The sequence below is a fragment of the Haliotis asinina genome, chromosome 2 (genome assembly GCF_037392515.1).
Source record: "Haliotis asinina isolate JCU_RB_2024 chromosome 2, JCU_Hal_asi_v2, whole genome shotgun sequence".
In the NCBI taxonomy this organism is placed as follows: domain Eukaryota; kingdom Metazoa; phylum Mollusca; class Gastropoda; order Lepetellida; family Haliotidae; genus Haliotis; species Haliotis asinina.
The window spans coordinates 58710980-58731232 of record NC_090281.1 but is presented as its reverse complement, the minus strand read 5'-3'; the positions used below and the strand labels follow the sequence as shown (position 1 = coordinate 58731232).

At 42.9% G+C, this 20253-nt stretch overlaps 2 protein-coding genes across 3 annotated transcripts in view; one reads left to right on the top strand and one right to left on the bottom strand.

Moving 5' to 3' along the window:
- The window catches only part of LOC137274016 (protein arginine N-methyltransferase 9-like), a 164052-nt gene extending 151022 nt beyond the window's left edge, over positions 1-13030 (bottom strand). Inside the window, exons 1-6 of one of the 2 annotated variants that reach the window (XM_067806967.1) lie at positions 12689-13030; positions 11597-11833; positions 10174-10344; positions 9715-9832; positions 8511-8590; positions 6127-6301 (exon numbers count right to left, since the gene is read on the bottom strand). In XM_067806967.1, coding sequence (XP_067663068.1) covers positions 6127-6301; positions 8511-8590; positions 9715-9832; positions 10174-10344; positions 11597-11833; positions 12689-13014 — 1107 coding nt within the window. In that variant the 5' untranslated portion in view covers positions 13015-13030. The remainder of the gene's footprint in view (positions 1-6126; positions 6302-8510; positions 8591-9714; positions 9833-10173; positions 10345-11596; positions 11834-12688) is intronic. The other variant, XM_067806968.1, reaches the window with a different exon arrangement.
- Positions 13018-16790, top strand: LOC137274032 (NADH dehydrogenase [ubiquinone] 1 subunit C2-like). The gene is made up of 3 exons (XM_067806989.1): positions 13018-13408; positions 15148-15291; positions 16536-16790. The coding sequence occupies exons 1-3, from the start codon at positions 13312-13314 to the stop codon at positions 16583-16585; spliced, it is 291 nt and encodes a 96-aa protein (XP_067663090.1). The 5' UTR covers positions 13018-13311; the 3' UTR covers positions 16586-16790.
- The last annotated feature ends 3463 nt before the right edge of the window (positions 16791-20253 follow it).

The following is a 20253-nucleotide window of genomic DNA, read 5'->3' as shown; positions in this document are numbered from 1 at the left end:
CTATAAAAAATTGCCCCCCCCACCCCCCACCCCCTTTTAAAAAAAAACGGGAGTCGGGACAGGCGACCGATATATCAGGGTCCATTCTCATGCACCGGCCAAGGCGCTAGGGAAGGACTGAGGCAGTCTAGACCCGTAAAGCAAAAAATACCACCACCATAATAGAGCCCACCACCGGGATAAAAGATGGAAAGTATACAGTAAGACACCACCACCAGTCTACTTGTTGCAGCTACAATGTCAAATGATCGTTCGTCAAATGCAAGGGTAGCTCAATCGGCTAGGGCACTCGTGCCCTGCCCACTGGTGATAACTGACTGGCCAAACCGAGCACGCTCGCTTGACAGTCTGTCTAACTGGTAATGACGGATGAACGTGCTCGGTCGGCTCCAAATAGCCGCGGAGCAGATCTCCTCAATGGGCAAGGCAGACGCCTATGCCTTAGACGTCGCCACAGCCCTAACCTAATGAGTTTTCAAACCCTCAGGGGGCGTACGACCTTTCGAGGTGTATCCCATACAAATGGTAGAGACAAGCCACCTAGATATGGTATGCTTGTTCGCCAGAAGGCCAGCCTTGCCGCCACCATAACTGCAGAACAATTGATCATTCTTCCTAATGTCTTTTGTTCGTTTGATATAAGCCTTAAGGGTCTTACGAAGAAGAGCACCGGCAGAGAGGTACCGGCCGGCGAAGGCTGCGTGAAAGCAGGGAGCTCAATAGGCGCCGTTACGTGAAAGGTGCTATCTCTCTTAGGACGGTAAGTATCTGGCAATCGAATGCTCACTCTGTCTTTGTGAAACACCGTTAATTCAGGGTTGGCGGACATAGCGTGTATGTCGCCCACCCGCCTGCCAGAAGTTACCGCCACAAGAAAAGCAGTCTTCCATGTCGACAGCTGGAGGGACAGAGCCGACAGATTGTGAAAAAGAGGACCAGACAGCCAATCAAAAACGACTGGCAAGTCCCACGGGGGACTAATCCGCCGGACAGACAGATGGATTCTGTCCATGCCTGCAAGGAAGCGCTGACTAGAGGGTGCTGCCCCAATAATGCACCATCGACAGGAATGTGGAAGGCAGAGATTGCCGTGGAGTAACCTCTAACTGTAGAAGCGGCCAGACCGGCTTCCAGTTCAGATTGTAAAAACTCCAACACAGATACTAGATCTGCAGAAAAGGGATCGAGAATTCCCCTGTCGACACAGCAGCGAGCATAACAGGCCCATCTATCCTCATAATGAACGTTCGTCGAATCCCTCCGCGAAGCCAGAATTGTGTCTGCAACTGTTGCAGGAATTCCTCTCGCATGGAGGTGATTCCGGACAGCGGCCAAGCCACACACTGAATCCTGGGATTGGGGTGTGGTGCTCCGTTCTGGGATAGTAAGTCCGGTCGAAAGGGTAATAGAACAGGAGGCTGAGCCAGAAACCTGAGAATTACCGGAAACCTGCTTTGAGCCGACCAAAGCGGTGCCAGAAGCACAAGCAGCCAAGCCGGTTGTGCGGTCAGCTGCAAGAGGACTCTTGAAATCAGAGGAACTGGTGGGAACGCCCACAGCACTCTGTCTGTCCAATCGAGCAGAAAGGCGTTGTTGGCTTATCGCTCTCGGATCTGGTATCCTTGAGCAAAACACAGGAATCTGATTCGTCGCCCCAGAGGCAAACAGATCTACCTGGAACGACCCGAACAACTGGGAAATAATCCCGAATATCCCCCGATGCAGCATCCACTTGTGTGGGGCTAGTATACATCTCGATAGCGCATCTGCGAGGACATTGTCTATGCCCGGGAGAAAAACGGGAAGTACCCGAATGTCGAAGTGGTCGCACCACAGCAGAAACTGCCCCGCCTCCTGAAGGAGGGACGGAGACACTGTGCCGCCTTGCTTCAGGATATACGTCATAGCGGTCTGGTTGTCCATCTCTAGGCGAACCACTTGACCCTGCACTGACTCCACAAAGCTCTCGAACACCCGGCGGACTGCTCTCAATTCCAACACATTGATGTGTAGGGTAACTTCGTCCTCAGCCCAACGGCCCGAGACCGATAGTTCGCCCAGGACGCCCCCCAGCCTGTGAGGGAGGCGTCCGTCTGAATCGAAAGGGAAGGTGTCCGTGTCTCTAAGGGGATCCCCCTGGACAGATTTCGGACTTCCGTCCACCACTGCAGGTGAGGAATCAACCAAGTGGGAGTCTCGAGAACAGTCTCGTATCTCTCTGAATGGGACCACAACTGCGCTAACGCCTGTTGAATGGGTCGCATCCTCAACCTCGCATGCCAGACCACGTCCACTGTAGCCGCCATAGTGCCCAGCAAATGAAGCCAAGTTCTTGCTGTGGCCCTGGGGAACTCAAGAAACTGAAAAACATTTCTCTGAACTTTGACGATGCGGTCTGGGGCTCGGGAAACAATCCCCTGAGCCGTATTGAACCGTGCCCCCAAGAACACCAGATCCTGCGTGGGGGTCAGGTCTGATTTCTTGAGATTGATGATCCAGCCGAGCTTCAACAGGATGTCCATCACATGGTGTGTGGCATCGTGTGATAACAGGAGCCCGAGGGCCCTCAAAAGCCAATCGTCCAGGTACGGATGACAACACCTGCCCTGTGACCTGACTAGCTGAGCCAGAATCAACATAAGTTTGGTGAACACCCTCGGCGCTGTGGAGATGCCGAAGGGTAGAACCCGAAACTGATAACACTTCCTGTCGAACGAAAACCGAAGGTATTTCTTGAACTCGGAGTGTATCGGAACATGGAGGTAAGCGTCCTTGAGATCGATTGACGTGAGCCAATCCCTTGTCTCAACGGAAGAGATCACTGACCGCAGTGTCTCCATCCTGAAGGACGGAACCTCTATGAACTTGTTCAGCCCCTTGAGATTCAAGATAGGTCTGAACCCTCTGTCCTTCTTGGTCACAAGGAAGTACGTGGAATAAAACCCGTCTTCTTGTTGACCTTCCGAAACCATCTCGATGGCAGCCTTGTCCAGTAACGACTGGACCTCGGCACGGAGGACCTCTGCTTTTTCCCGGGAGAACGGCACCGGCGTGTGCCGAATCCCTGAGAAGCGTGGAGGGTCTCGCTTCCACTGTGGCATATGGCCATCCCTGACTGTGGACAGGATCCAGGGATTTGAAGTGGCTGCCTGCCATTCCGAAAGGAATAGTGACAGCCTGCCGCCTACAGGGACTTCTGGCGCAAGGCAATGTACCCCCACATTCGGCAGTTCTCCGCCTGGACACCAAAGGCTCTGGGCAAATGTTTAACGGGAAGCCGGGGCAGGCTTCCCTTTGCCCCGAAAAGGCTGCTGTTGCTGCGACTGCTGCAACGCAGGCCCCTTGCCTTTGCCTTTCGCCCTCTTGCTACGTTTGTGCTGCAGCGGAGCAGTCCACTTAGCACCTTCCTTCGCCGGCGCCAAAGGGTAAGCTGAAGCAAGAGTGGGAGGCCGTTGGCGAGACGAGGAGGGTTGCTCTAACAAGGGCTTAGAGTCCTTGAAAGTGCTAACAGCCTCCGCGGCCTCCCGCACAACCTGTAGTGCCCCAGGGAAGAGGGAAGATCCCAACCTGTAGGGCAGAGCCAGGAGTGCCTGCTGGGTAGCGGGGGAGTACCTGGCTACAGATAGCCATAGCCGACGCAACCCCATGACGGCCCCCATCACAGCACCTAATGCTGTCCCTCGCCAGATGAGAGTGCACGTCCATAAGCTGCCGGCCGAACACTGCCGACGGAGAGTCGTCAGCAGTGCTCCCATGATCCAACAGCTGCCCCTGCAAAGCAGAAACGTAAGCCGAATGGACCACTACTCTCAGCTGCTGGGCCGCACACCTATATTGCTCCTCAAAGGAACGATAGGCGGACCTTAGCGCTGGAGCGGCCGTGGAGAAGGGCGGCAGCCACCGGCCCTGCCTGGCCGAGGCCAAGGAAGAGGAGGAGGACCCCCCCTGGGTGACCGAGGCATACACACACTCGTCCACCACCGGCGGTTCGAATAGCGAATCCTCATCCAGTTGATACCGGCGGCTAATCTCCGGGAGATTAAAGCGCGACCGGGTACCCGAAAGGAGCGGATTCACTACCTCCCCGACCAGCGATGGGAGCAGGCGCAACCTCGCCTCGGCGACCTTAGTAGGCGCGAACGCCTCCCCTGGGAGCTGAAACTCCAAGGGGTCGGGCTCCGACACAGGAATAGAAACCTGAGGTAAGACCTCGGCAATTTTCTCTCTAACCCGTTTGAGGGACGAACCGAACGAGTACGTGACCTCCGACTCGCACTCCTCCCCAATCCCCTCCTCCTCGATATCCATCTCCTCACGCTCCTCAGACAGGGAACCTTCGCCGTAAAGTGAGCCTGTCGAGGGCGCTACAGAGACGGAACTCGAAGGAGCAGAGAGACTGAGAAGGGTCGAGCCGCTAGGTTCGCCCCTGCCAGAGCCCGAACTAGGTCGCCTGGGCAACTGGGGCAAGCCCCCCACCGGAGGGTGACCCAAGAGCCCAGGAAATGGATAGGATGTCGATGCCCCCAGCGGCTGGGCAGCACTAGGCTGCCTGCCCACCGTGGCACTAGGCGCGCTGACCGAGGTCAAGCCGCCGACACCGGGCGTCGTTGCCCCACTTGCCCCACGGGACAAGCTGGGGCCGACTGCCCTAGGCACATCCGCCTGAACGCCCGAAGCGCAGGACGGCTGCCCAGAGGGAGGAGCGTTCTCCGAGCCTAAGCCCGGGCCGCAGCCTCCCTCAACCGAACCACCATGGCCGCTCAATGAAGATCGGGCGTCCAGTTGCTTTCGGAAACCAGACAGCGCCGAATCTATCATTGATTGTACCGAAGACATCTGTTGCTGAAACAAGGCATTAATTGAATCAACAGAGATTAATGGTGCTTGCGAAGTAGGGGTAGGTGCTGAGGATACAGCGGCAGGAGAAGGGGAAGGGTCCCTAGACACCCTGGCCTTCTTAACCGACCCCTCCGAAGAGGAAGCTGCGCCTTTCTTTTTGTGGGAGCGCTTAGATGGAGGGCCCTGAGCCCAGATATCCCCCCCCGCCTTAAGTAGGTTGGAATAGAACAAGAAGTCCGTGTGTCTAGACTTTCTGGTCTGAGGGGTAAAACCTGCGCACACATCACAAGACTGATCGTCGTGATGACATTCCACTAGGCACCTTAGACATACATCATGCAGGTCTTTAGCCGGAATGGAGGATTTGCATGTTGAGCAGGATTTAAACTGCAAGGCAACAAATAACCTCCTAGTGTTGCGTAGTAAACAACAAATAAAACAAGACACGCATGGGTGCAAAGCTAAAACTAAAACTACCTACGTAGTTAAGGTAAAAGCTAAGTGCCACTACACCATAGTTTACGACATATATTTTATAAAAATAGTAGTAAATATGGAGATAATATGAATAAAGTACATAAAAGTATAGCTAACACAAGCTTACTTTAAAAAAGACCGCCATAAAACTGAAAAGTTTTGGCGTGAAAAAAGGGTTGCCTTCCACCATTATGCTAACCACGTGGCTACCAACAGGACGGCAAAAGTTACAACAGTTTGACAAGTAAACTGTAAAAAATGATTCCTAATGCGCCCATGCGTCTAATAAAGAAACCATACATACAGTTTGAGCCTCTGTGGTACTCATCTTAGTACTTGTCTTTGTCTTTGGTAAGCAAGAATCTCTGTGAACGCTGAAGCATGTCTGCATAGGCGGGCGACAGAAAAGGAAGTGTTTTTCTGGAGGCTATAGTCTGAAGAGTTACCTGCTCTTGGTTGTCACGGGGCCAGGGGCCCTGTAGGGGTGGTCTCACAAGACAAAAACGATGTTTTTTGTTTTGTATATATTTTATTGAAAAAATATAGTTACAACTGTCGCGAGAATTTAAAGAACATTTAAATGCTTATAAGTACCCCAAGGAGGATCTCTATGAAAAAGAATTCTCAGCCCTGAAACTAGTCAATCCAGTGATCAACAGCATTAGCATCAAACTATGGAAATGGGATCCAATGTCAAGTTTCAAGCCAGTCAGCAACGGTGACCACCTGAATCTTCTCATGACAAGCATGAGTTGCTGAAGACCATTCTAACCTGGATCTTTATAGGTGCCAGGTACATGACTTATTTACCTGTGGATTACAGAAGTTGACCTTCAGTGCAACTTTGGGTAGAGCAAGTTGCCGGTACCCTCCCCTGACAGACGATAGCCTCTCTGTGGTGTAGGGCTCCTCCTCGCTGACTGATGTCTGACACACAAGGTCAATGCCCCGGAGGTCAAGGTTCAGCAGCACGGGATACAGCAGTCTGGTGAGATATATATAATATAGCATAGTACAACCAATACACTTCAACAGCATGGGACACAGCAGACTGGTGAGATATACACAGTATTGGACAGTACAGCTAATAGACAAAAACAGGCAGAAGGGATACAACTCTCTGGTGAGACATACACAATATAGCACAGTACGACAAATACACATTAACACCACAGGATACAGCTCTCTGGTGTGATATACATAATACAGCACAGTACAACAAATACACATTAACATCACAGGATACAGCAGTCTGGTGAGACATACACAATATAGCACAGTACAACAAATACTCATTAACACCACATGATACAGCAATCTGGTGAGACATACATAATATAGCAAAGTACAATAAATACAGATACACAGGCAGCACGGGATACAGCAATCTGGTGAGACATACATAATATAGCACAGTACAACAAATACTCATTAACACCACATGATACAGCAATCTGGTGAGACATACATAATATAGCAAAGTACAACAAATACTCATTAACACCACAGGATACAGCAATCTGGTGAGACATACATAATATAGCACAGTACAACAAATATACATTAACACCACAGGACACAGCAATCTGGTAAGACATACATAATATAGCACAGTACAACAAATATACATTAATACTACAGGATACAGTAGTCTGGTGAGACATACATAATATAGCACAGTACAACAAATATACATTAACACCACAGGACACAGCAATCTGGTGAGACATACATAATATAGCACAGTACAACAAATACTCATTAACACCACAGGATACAGTAGTCTGGTGAGACATACATAATATAGCACAGTACAACAAATATACATTAACACCACAAGACACAGCAATCTGGTGAGACATACATAATAAAGCACAGTACAACAAATACTCATTAACACCACAGGATACAGTAGTCTGGTGAGACATACATAATAAAGCACAGTACAACAAATACTCATTAACACCACAGGATACAGTAGTCTGGTGAGACATACATAATATAGCACAGTACAACAAATATACATTAACACCACAGGACACAGCAATCTGGTGAGACATACATAATATAGCACAGTACAACAAATACTCATTAACACCACAGGATACAGTAGTCTGGTGAGACATACACAATATAGCACAGTACAACAAATACAGCATTGGTGACAGGCAGTGATATACATTATATGACACAGTACACAGTGAGGAAAGAGTAGCCATTACTACTCGTGTCCGAGCATCAAGTTTGTGGCGACAGAAGCCGAGCTGTCACTTGAATTACGGCACGCTATCGCTCAAAAAGATGGAAGTAGTAAGTTATTATGTTCATTTGACAACTTTTACGAGTACCGTTGTTGATTGTATTCTTCAGCTTATTCACTTTGATTAATTATCTCCCTGAAACATCGTTACTCTGCTCTTTGACAACTTGATGGTATGGACCCTTTGATGCAGCACATTCACATGTACGAGAAACATACATCCTGTTTATTGTTTGAATCAGCAAACCTACTGATCGTCGACATGAGAAAGCAGCTTTAAATAAATGCAACAATTTATTAATACGACACAATAAACCTAGCATTTTTCCCATTAATTTATCGCTCACAAAAATTTCCTGGTGTACAGTATCAAAATAATCATAATAAAATAAAGAAGTTGTTATCCACAAAGTATTATACTGTTCCTTTATCACCAAAAGCAGAAGGAAAGAAGAAATATAATTAAAAGGAAGTTCTAAAACTAACTTAAGTTATATTGTAAAGTAATAACTATACTGTACTTTTTTCTTCACAATGGAAGTCCCCTAAGCCAGCATACATTGGGATCAGCAATATGTGTAGAGGTGTAGAGGGCATGCTGGTTAAGAGAAATGTTCCATTTCAACTTGAGAATGATCATCTGCACCTGTGTGCCTTTTGTGTCTTTTATCAGCTGAAATTTAACCAGCTTCCGTCCGGCCAAAATTCTAGTGCCAATATTGAGAGCATGCTGGATTGGAAGGTTGCCGGTTTTGAGAGCTTCCACTGTATTTTCAAACAGAACAAGGAAGATCATAATCATGATAATTTCAATTTAGTCTGTTACAGACTCTGGCAGGGGAGAGAGGAAAGGAGCGAAGGTACTTGGTTAAAAGGTGAAAGATGGATCTGCAATACATGTACTTGCAAGAACATGGTTCCAGGACAATCCTACCTATTTCCTTTCCTGATGGTCTCTGACTCTATAGGACACAGGTACACCGATGCACCAGCTGGGATCACACGTCCTCCTCTCTGAAGCAGCATGTGAAACATGAAACAATTAACGTCCACACCGGCATCGGCTTCAGCCGGACATTGATGTGTTTCATGACCCATTGATGATATTGCCGCAACATCAATGTCATGCTGTGAAGCTGTTTAAAATCCTGGGTCTAGATTTTTAAAGCTCTCTTAGACCAAAGATAGTCACAAAAGCCATACCTTAACATTAACTTATGACTATCTTAGCTCAAAGAGAGCTCTGAATACTTATGCCTAGGAGTTTTAATACTCAACTTTTCTCACTAAAACCAGGCAATTAAAAACGTGAACAGTTTACTTATTAGATGTGGGCACGATGTATTCATTCTTGTTGTTTAACCTTGCATGCAACAATGTTTCAGCTGCTGGTATATGAAGACAGCTGGGAAATATTCCCTATTATTACTTGATTAAGTTGACGATGTCTGCTGTCTCGGCATGTGAACATGTCATCAACCAAGCCTACACAATATAGTCCATTAAGTGGCCTCATCTAGACAAGTAAATCCAGTCAATAAACTTTACTATTAATGCTGCCCAAGCATCTTAATACATCAGCAGAACCTAAATCATCTACAGTAGTCATAACTGCTACTTTGTGTATTATTTTACATCATATGTTCAGGTGCAGCATTCAATACCCTATCAGTTTAAACCACCGTCTGGATAATTAAGCATACGATGTAATAAGAGGCCAGACCAAGGCAGCAGTACGATGCATTTTGTGCGATATGGCGCACACCTAAATAAAAAAGTGAAATGTTTCTCAAGCTTCGGCGTGTCACTTTCATTTGTGTGCATAATAACTTTTTTATTGCCATTCAAAAATAAAAATTTTTACTTGGCCATGTCCTGATCATCCCTTTGTCCACTATAAGAATGAGTATCTGTAAGAATGAGTGTGACTGAATCTGCAACTCATTAACACATTCTAAACTTCCCAAGCTGGATTTCTGAGAGAAAAAAGCCCAAAATGTACTCCTCCCTTATCATTTTTTCAATAAGAAAGCAATCCCAAGAAACATTTAATTTTTTGTATGCAGCCTAACGAAGAAGTGTAATCTTCAGAATTGTAACATTTAAAATCAGCAGCATAATGACAGGCTGCCTCTCACCGCTTCTGAGTGTTCAGCTGGGGGCAAGAGGAGGTGTTCCCATGCATGGTGAAGTGTTGAGATGATATGCTCCCCAAACAGACCCGCATCAAATGTTTCTGTAACAACCAGGGACACCCTGGAAAAGAAAACCCATAAGAATAATTACACACAATATTGTGGCAAGCAGCATTCTACAGCACTATGGCCCTTTTTGGCAATATTTCCAAAGAACTCAATTAACCATCTAGAAAAACTTTGATATGTACATGAACAAGCGAACATGATCAAAAGGTGCCCAAGAATGCTGTATCTTCTAAATTTCTTTGTTTATGGACTTTATAAACAAATGATCAGATGACATGAACCTTCATACCAGCTGGTCTAGTCTTGCAATTTTACATACTGCATGATACGGTAAACTGGAGTACGGAGTGGAGGTGAAAAATAACACCTTGAACACTGATGACAGGTGTTTACCTTGATGGAATGTCCTGTGGAATAGAAAGGTCCAGCGACAGTTTAGGTATGAGGTTTATTTTGTCAGCACAACTGCAGTTTGCTGTGATAATCTCAGATGCCACATCACACATCGACTTGGAGACCTCACATGCATGGACGATCATAGCACCAGCTTCCTCAGCAAACAAACTGAAACAAACAAGGAGAGTGAGTATTTGAGTGAGTTTTTGAGTGAGTGAGGTTTTGGTGAGTGAGAGTGATTACTACTAGCGTTGGGAATTGGTTGAAATCTCACAAAAGATATTTGGTCCATTACCAATGAGGAATCATCACAAAAAAAAAGGTTAGTGTCAGTTTTCAGATTTTTTGTTTTATTTAGAACATGCGCAAATTGCATTTGAAAATTTCACATCCAATGTAAAAAGACGATGACAAACATATCATGAACATAGCCTTCCTCAACTAAGTGAAGTGAGTTTTCTAAGTTTTAATCTCTGACAACTGCTATGATATGTTTTACTGTCAAGGGTTTCAACACCAAAAAGGTTAGTAAATTGTTTGTGCACGATTTTAAGAAAATGTGATTGACTGCTTGGTCATTTGGTCATTGTGACCAATCTTCGAATATTTCAGTTAATCAGAACACCACTAATTACAACTGGAATGTACAGTCTAGCCTCTGGGTATCAAACGGGTAGGGAAATAACAAAGGTTTGAGTTACGGAATTGAAATTTTAATGAGTAGGGGTGGGTGGCTAAGATAGGATGCTTGGACTTCCCAAATGAATCTCAGACAACAAAGAATTTGACAGACCCAGATCTAAGTACAAGTGATGTAGATATACAAAGAATTTGTATGGACAGGAAGGCAGGTTCAACACACCCAGTGCAAAACAAGCCACAGTACATCTAAGGTTTGCTCATTGCTTCAGTATAAAGGACAATGTTATGTGGGGGAAAAGTTAAGTAGGCTGTTCAGCATGTTACCTGAGCATGGTAGGATGGTGACACAGCAATAATCATAATCAGCATTCAAAATATCTGCCTGTCCGACTGCCTTTAACGGGTTATTTTCAACAAGGACTGGCAGACTTTCAAATTCACCTGCCTAACAGTTGGGTTAAAATTTAGATATGCATATGAAGATATTTTATGGGTAGGCAAGTTTGATCAGAGCTAGCAAGTTTTCCATCTACCCAGCCCCCTGGTCTGGCTGGAATTGTTTTGAGTTTCATACCATCATAATCAGGGCAGATGTGAGCCTATATGATCCTAACGCTTACAAGTGACTTAACTGTGGTGCCTTAGGTAATTGGTTGTGGGCATGAATGAAATCACACATCTGATGTAAACTGCTGAGTATTGAACTGGAGATATTTGATCATACACACAGATAGTGTGTAAATATTAATATTGGCATGCCACAGGGTTATGACATCACCTAAGTAATCCTGTTCCTGCACCAATATCCAGCACTGTGTTGAAACCCTGTGTCACTGCCAGATCAATACCATCCCGAAATGCCCTGTTCCGTGTCATGTCATTCAACATGCGAAAGTGCCAACGCTCAACAAGGTGACTGCAGATATTCTCCAGATTCTCTCTAGCAGCCAGAAAGTCAGGACACAGTTTCAATGCCCGGCGGACATAGAGGGCAGCTTCATCTGTGTAGCCTAATCTGTATGTGGAAACACAATATGACAACACTCAGTAGTGAATAATAATTATACTGAACTGAAATCTCAGATTACACTATCAAGAAAAGTGTCAAGTGAAATTGGAGATGTTGTTTCTCAGTAGCAAAGCATTCAAACATTCACATACGCATAGTGACAGCAATATTCCAGCCATAAGACAGTGGTCTGTTGAAAATCGAGTCTGTGGCCTTATCCACAAAGCGTTCATGAAACTAGGTCATTCATAATCCTATGACAAAAACTATATAATTACAGCAGGGCCCAGACTTTCGAAGACAGTCATAAGTTATTGTTAATGTATGGCACTTACGACAATCTTAGCGCTAAGAGAGCTTCGAAAATCTGGGCCCAGCTCAGTACAGTAGTTTGAGAGCAGACATGGTGTAGAATCTGCCATGTTTCATCAGAGCTAGTGCTACTTGTAGAAATGTATGTTAAAGGTGTGTGCTAATGAAGACTAAACTTTCAGGCTTCAACGCAACACAACCGTTCATCTACTTCACAGCTAACAATGTTAAAAACACTTTGAGTGTGTGGGTAAATTGGGTTTTATGCCCCCGTAGCATTATTAGGGCAATCTCACAACAGGGAGCACCAGAAATTCATGCTTAGTACACATTCATTTATGATGAACCAATCTAGTGCACATTGTACACATATAAAGGTGCACCCCTTCACAATAATAGAGCCAACCTGTTGTGTCACCGTTACCCAATTCATTGGTATTCACTTGATCACGTCACCCAGAACAAGCTGTACGAACAATGTTTTTGCTATTCAATTAGATACAACGGCCCGATACAACTACTGTCATGCTCAAACTACAACGTTAATACCGAAAGAGTTGTGCCCCGATGTTATTCAACGCTGCTTCGCATTCAGGGAAAAGCTCGCACGCCTGGTCATAGCATTTGAACATGTCATGTATCCTTCCTTGTCGCTCCAGACAATCTGTCCATTCCCTCATTGACAGAACGAAGTCGTCCTTGAGCGCACTCTTCATGCTTGGACAGAGCTTTAACACGAGGAGAAAGTGAGCAAATGCTCTCCCATAGTTCTTTTTCAATATGCATTGTTTAGCGCTTGCCAAAGACGACTGCCACACCAAAGCTTCCCGACCATCAGATCCCTTTTCGTTTAAATGTTTTTCATGACCCGCCATGGCGGAAGTTATCAAACATAACAGTTGTAAGAAATAAAACGGAACACAGCAAATCGATAACAAAACTACAGTGGAGTCATGTTCAATTAGAATATGTTATACAACGTATTACTGGTTTTCGTATTATGTTTGTAACGACTGTAGTGTGAATTCATTGCCTTAAAGATTTCAAATGCAACGGTCAAGCGATAACAATTTGATTTCTCCTTTTGAACAAACCAGTGCTTCTTCCTTCCGGTTTAGACAAGGTTCACCTTGGGACAAACTTCAACTTGCTCCATCGCGGCGGACAGCAACATGCCGACAGTAAGCTTAGGAGAAGCTGTAGGTTGTTTGGCAGGCATTGGTGGAGCTTGTTTGTTGAATTTGACTGCCAGGAAACCACTTCAGACAGGTACTGATAACACGTCAGAAATGTAGATATGGCTGCATGCTTCAAAATGTTTATCAAATCAGATGTTTTCACAAGATAATCGAACAGATTTAGTTGTTTCCTTAAACTCCAGCTCCTTAATTTCTTTGGACATCTACAATTATATGCCATGGTGCTCATAAATATTTCATGCTTATGACACGGTCATCACTTTCATAATGTGGCATTTATTCTGCAAAGAGATCCATACATATGGGTGTACTGTAACCTGCATTATCAGCTGGTAGTACTATACAGATAACCCAGAGAATCAAAGAGGCTTGCAAGCTATCTGAAGCAAGAGACAGAGATGGCAGCCTCAGCCAATAATAGAGAACAGTATGCGAAATCGATGTATTCGATGTGCTGGTTATTTCAATCATGATTGCATAGCTAACACAATATTGGGGAAGTAAATGTGCAATTAGAGTGCACAGACAGTTTCATCGGTAGGGCAGATGCCCAGTTCCTGTAGTGAGATGTTTTACTGACAATTTGAAATCCTGAAGTTAAGTTATGTAAATATCAAATAAACATCAATATTGTTTACCTGAGATTGTTAATACCACTTCAGATGCAGAAGTCATATATAGATAATTAGATTTACCATGTTTACAGGAAGCCAGAGTTGTACATGTACTTCGGTCAAAGAGGTAGATCAAATAGACGTTATATAAACAATGATGATGGGAAGATGTAAACATAACAGAGTGATATACAGCTGATTAAATGACATCAGGAGTGGCTTTTGTGATGTTCCAGGCACTGGGGAGATATGCACCTTGATCTCTTTTAATTTCTTGGGTTAATCTGATGTTGATGGCTTCTAGTAGATTTTGCTTGTGCCAATCAAAACCAGCAAAATCAAGAACCACCCAAAATCAAGGATCCCCAATCATAATCAGCATCCCCTAGCAAGGTCAGACTAGTCATCACATCAGCCAGCTTCTCAGGAAAACTGCAAGCATAGATGTTCATTCTATACGAACAAAACTTTGAAGATCATCCTTAAGGCAAATGGATGAGGTATGATCAACCAGACTATGCAAAACCCCTGAGGCTGCACCAAATAAACTGCAATTTTGGCAGTAGCACACTCATTTGATATATGACTCAAAGAACACAAAACATCAGTAGAAAAGTCCGACAACAAATCTGCCCTTTCAGAGCACATAAAACACAACCCCACCCATTCCACTGACTGGCAACAGACTAGCATCCTGGCGACCAACTTTCACGATTGGCGCAAACAAAAACTACTAGAAACCATCAACATCAGGAGATTAACCTCAGAGATTAAGTTTAGCATTATGGCATCATTCCCTTCACTGGTTGTATTATGAGTGAAATTCAGGTTATTGTTAGAAAAAAGTACAGTTTTCACTAGTATGTATCCAAAACTAATGATTCCAAAATTTGTGACTTTTAAAGTTTCTTGCTGGCCTGGAGTCAAATATTGGCCACTGAGCATTTCTAAGTAAATGTCTGATACTGATACTATGTGTGATAGTGAATTGTTTGGTCGACATTTCATAAAAGTTGACAGGTGACAAAGTAGACAGTTTATGGATAACTTGTTTTTGTTACTGCAGTTGTTCTGTGTAGATCCTTATACCATTTGCTTTGTCACTATTACACAAAGACAAAGAAGAAAGTGGTTAATTACTCATTGCGAATGATTCACCTGCTTTGTGTTCCCAAGCCATCCTCTTTTATTCTAGGGATCTACAAGCATGCACTGCTGGGTGCGGCAGGCTTCTACCTGGGCACAGCTATTGATACGTGGAACAACAGGAAGAGGCAGGAGAAGCTGCTGATCCTGGAGGACTACGTCAGGCAGCACCCAGAGGACTTCCCAGAACTAGGTCAGCCAATTGTTAGCCTAGAGGATGTCTTTAGCATGGATATTGATTTGTCCATTATTTAAATCTAAGCCGTTGAAAGATTTGTCAACAATGTCTTTCTTGTGTAGATAAATCCTATATTGCATTAGTGTTGTTTCATTTTTGATGGGCCTTGTAGGAGTTAAGAAATGTTTTTAGATTGTTACAGGATGTCAGTCTAAATGTAATATAAAACAGACTTTTGCCATTCAGATCATGATTTTGAGAAATGCATGCTTGTAAGAAGTGACAGAAATGCATGCTTGTAAGAAGTGACAGAAATGCATGCTTGTAAGAAGTGACATGATGGTATACTCATTCTCATGGACCAGAGACGCTTATGGGTACTGTACCACTGTATGTTTTGGAGTTGGTATTATGAATGTTGAATGGGTATTTTATTTTTTGTTACCCACTGCTTTCAAATACATGTATGTGGTTAATTCAGTGATTTTACTCAGCGAAGAATATGTCATTGAGTAAGGTTACCAATCACATATGTACTGCCTTTCATCATACCTACTCAAAACAAACTTGAATATGATGGAAATGATTGCACTTATTGTGTACTGACAGAACAACACTAGTCCTATATTAATAGTACAACTTGATATCAACCAAGGTCTATTTCTTTAAGCATGCGATTTTCATAAATTTATGCCCTATGCATATGTTTTAAACTTTTAGCGTATCAACTTTTTAAATGAGTAGCTTGTACATAACAGTTATTTTTCAATGCATAATTGGAAATTTTTTTATGCACAGCTTATTTGAGCCTCTGCATGGACTTCACTATCATATCCCATCTGCGTAGATAGGTGATCATGATGTCAATCACTTGACCGTCTGATCCAGAGTCATTTGTATACGGATTGCCATTAGAAAGCTGGAATGTTTTCATAGAATCCAAACTTCACAAAGAAAATTTCTACCTGAATGATCCTCATTTATACGCTGTGTTACAGCATTAAAATATACCATAAGAGGTGACTAACAGGATCAGGTGGTCAGGCTTGCTGACCTGGTTGACACTTCATTTTATTCCTGTTGCATATGCTGATGCTTGTTCTATTCATCACTGGATTGTCTGGTCCAAACTTGACTGCCACTGATCAGTCGTCTATTTACAGACTGTTGACTTTTGGTGAAATATTGCTGAATGGGGTGTTAAACAAACAACCAATTGAAATATACACCCACTGAGTGAACTCAGTTTTTCATTTCAGAACCTAAGAAATACAGGGATGTTCTCACACCTTGGAGCCCTGTTCGCTAGGCTGTCTGAAAGATGTGATGTGACTGTGTAGTTGTTCTTCACTGGGGCAGAAGATGTTCTTCACTGGACATGAAGTTCTCCAGTGGAGGAGAAAGAAACTTTTGGATTTGTGTGCTCTCATACCATTTCAGCTGAAAGAAACACCAGATTCGCTCATGTTGCAAGTTTGTATTGTAAATATTGATACTAAAACCATAGAAGTAAATTGCTTTTATTTGTGTTCTTTTACATGGTCGTGGGCCTAGGAAATACCTCAGCCTGCTAAGCATGTCAGAGGCCTTGGTGTGAAACCAACTTGTGTCTCCTGGTGCTGGGATATTGGTGATGGAGTGCAAAAGATCAATCCAAACAGGGTTTCTTACAAACCTCCATTTGAGGTGCAGATGGTTGATTGTATCATCTCTAGCCATGTTGTACCAAAAGAAACAAACAGATGGTACTTGTTATTAACTTACCTTACACTCAGTGTTAAGGGGAGATAACACAGGCCTCACTGAGTAGAGTATCTGTGTTAATCTGAGGCATGGCTCTACAAAAACAGCAGTAGTTTGGATGGGTAGAAATAGAGACACACACATTAGCATGCTTGTCACTGTGTAAGAGTCTTCAATGTGACACCACCAAGACCCATTTTACCTCACTTTTCGCAAATCACTTGGATGCAAAGATGTGATTTTCTGCGCACCATATAGGGAAATGTATTTTGATAGAGTTGAAACACAGATTTGATTCCCCATGTGGGTACAATGTGTGATGCCTATTTCTGTGTTCTCCTCCATGATATTACTGGAGTATTGCTAAAAGCGGCATAAAATCATACTTACTCTCTAATGGAGTTCGGGCATCAAGTTCAGAAACTGATATTTTACCATGAACAATTTCAATATTGATATCTTCCATAAAAATAACTGCAAATGATCATCAATAATATTTAACTAAGATGCTGAATATTGTTTTTCACTCTTTCCAATTGTTTTGAGTTCTAATGAAATCATAACCTGTCATTCATGTAATTTTGATAGGCCTCTGCCTGACATAAGTACATAAATACTGTTTTATAGTCTGGTTCATAATTATTGAGAATTTTTCTTCTTACTTTGAGCTATCCTAACACCTCAACTGATTCACTGATACTTAAAACTAAGTAATGGTATAAGGGAGGTAACTCATCTTGGCCTACTGAGTATAGTACAATTAGAGTTACCTCCCCTGAATTTGTGGCAGACGTCATTTTCCTCAGCACTGTCAACAATGTCTGCTGAAGATAAAAGAAGGTTGATTTTTGAGTTGTGTAATCAAGGAATTGATGATGTAAATACACTGGCAGAGAGAACAGGAACTCCTCTTTCTACTGTGTATAGGATTAGGAGGAATTTTAAAGAGGGAAAGGATTTTGGGCATCAGAAAGGAGCAGGGAGACCCAGAAAATTGGACTTCTCAGATCGCGTCCGGCTGGGAATTTTAGCGTCTAAAAAGCAAAGGGCAAGCATCTCCAACATCAGGTATGAAATGATAGAAAGGGGATCAACAGTTGTATCAAAATCTACAGTTAGAAGAAATTTGATTGATCTTGGATGGGAGAAAAAGACTGGAATTCTTTCTCCTCTCATGAAACAAGAACATAAAGACAGGCGTGTTGAGTGGTGTTTGGCACATGAAAACTTTGACTGGGAAAATGTCATTTTTACTGATGAAAGCTCAATATGGGTATATCCCAATAATGTGAAAATATTGACAAAGTCTGCGTCAGCACCGTTGTATCGACGACCTAAATACAGCCCAAAGTTTCATGTATGGGGAGGGATATCCTTATTAGGAACGACCCCGCTGTGTGTGTTTGAGGGAAATCTGACAAGTCAACGCTACACTAACATATTAGATAATTTTCTGCTTCCAAGTGCACATGTGTTTTATGGAAATGACTGGATTTTGCAGCAAGATAATGATCCTAAACACACCGCAAAACATGCCAAGCAGTGGTTTCAGGAGAAAAATGTGACTGCATTACCATTTCCTGCATATAGTCCTGACTTAAATCCCATTGAGAACATTTGGGGGATGATGAAGGAATGTGTGAATCAAAAGGGGTTGACAAAAATTGAAGACATGAAGAGAGAAGTGGTCCGATACTGGGACAGCATAACTCACGAGACACTAACCTCTCTGATAGGAAGTATGCCTACCCGTCTTAGACTGTGCCGTGAAGCTCAAGGAGACTTGATAAAATATTAAATTGTTACCTACACAACATGAAAAGGTCAGTTCACTTTCACAATACATTCACTTTTATCTGATTTGTTCTCGTTTAATAATATGAAATGGTTTAGCTATTCTCAATAATTTTGAACCATACTGTATATTTGAAAGCATTGTGGCTTTAAAAGATCTCCACATGCATGTAGAGGACTTTCTTTGAGTCAACATTTAGTTGCAGACAGACAGATATTTAATTAAATATACAGCCTCTGGCCTAAAATACATTCATAAATATATATGTGGCTTGAGTTTCCATACATTTTACAAATAAACAATCAGAATTATATATTTTCCTAAAATTATAAAAAAAAAACAGCATAAATTATTTTCAGCATTTATGTTTGCAGAAGACATATTAACGAAACTGTGTTGTATCTGAGGATGTTCCAAATATTTGTCTCGAAATTTAGTAACATGTTTATGAACATTTAGTTGCCAACTAATGAAACCATCAGCATACAGCAAACAGCATAATTTAGAGGGTAAAGAGCAGATATGAAGTTTTGGTGATTATCTTAGTGGTTTAGTTTAAGTCTATACAGATATAGGGTAAAGAGCAGATATGAAGTTTTGGTGATTATCTTAGTGGTCTAGTTTAAGTCTATACAGATATAGGGTACAGAGCAGATATGAATTTTGGTGATTATCTTAGTGGTTTAATTTAAGTCTATACAGACTTTCGTTCACAGCAGATATTTTCCTTCATTATGACAAAACAGCATTCTGTAATACTATATGTTGTATTAACAAGAAAATTGAATCCTTGAATATGCAACCTTATTTTGATATTGCTGTTATCAGAACCATAAGACATGTTAAAGGAATGTTTATGTAGAAAACAGGACTGACATGTACAATTTTTTTTAGTGTGACTCACTGTCAAAGACTTAAGTTCCCAAGATATCACAATATGTATCACAATACTGGTACCTGAATTGCAATAAAAAATATTTGCCAATACACAGCCCTAATATGTGTTTAAAATCAAAGTGCAAAACTACAAAATGTAACACTACTGGCAAACAAGGATAAGTTGGACTGGCGCAGAGAATGCATTTGTGAGAAGTATTCAGTTAAGGGCAAAGAGCAAACCCATCTGGTTTGTGAAAGGGAAAGCAGATGTAAACTAGTGCATGGACAGAGATGAAACTGAAAGCTGCACACGCCTTGCTCACACATGATCTCACATGATCACACTTGATTGCAGAAAACCCGAGGCCCCTTCACTCACAACGACAAGCCAGTGGGCAGCATTCATACATACATTTCAATTGTCGGTGCTAAGCTTAGCCTTGTTTGCCAGTAAGCATTTTACTTCTCCCTGCTGAAGGTGACCATACACCAAACACATGTTAATAATCATGGCACATACTCACAAAGAACATCACAAGAAGCATTTAAAAGTGAGTAAC

What these genes read in the sequence shown, in the direction of transcription:
- LOC137274032 (XM_067806989.1), top strand. Translation starts at nt 13,312, where the DNA reads ATGCCGACAGTAAGCTTAGGAGAAGCTGTAGGTTGTTTGGCAGGCATT. An exon ending in CAGGAAACCACTTCAGACAG is followed by an intron (nt 13,409 to 15,147) that starts GTACTGATAACA and finishes CTTTTATTCTAG; the next exon opens with GGATCTACAAGCATGCACTG. An exon ending in AGAGGACTTCCCAGAACTAG is followed by an intron (nt 15,292 to 16,535) that starts GTCAGCCAATTG and finishes TTTTCATTTCAG; the next exon opens with AACCTAAGAAATACAGGGAT.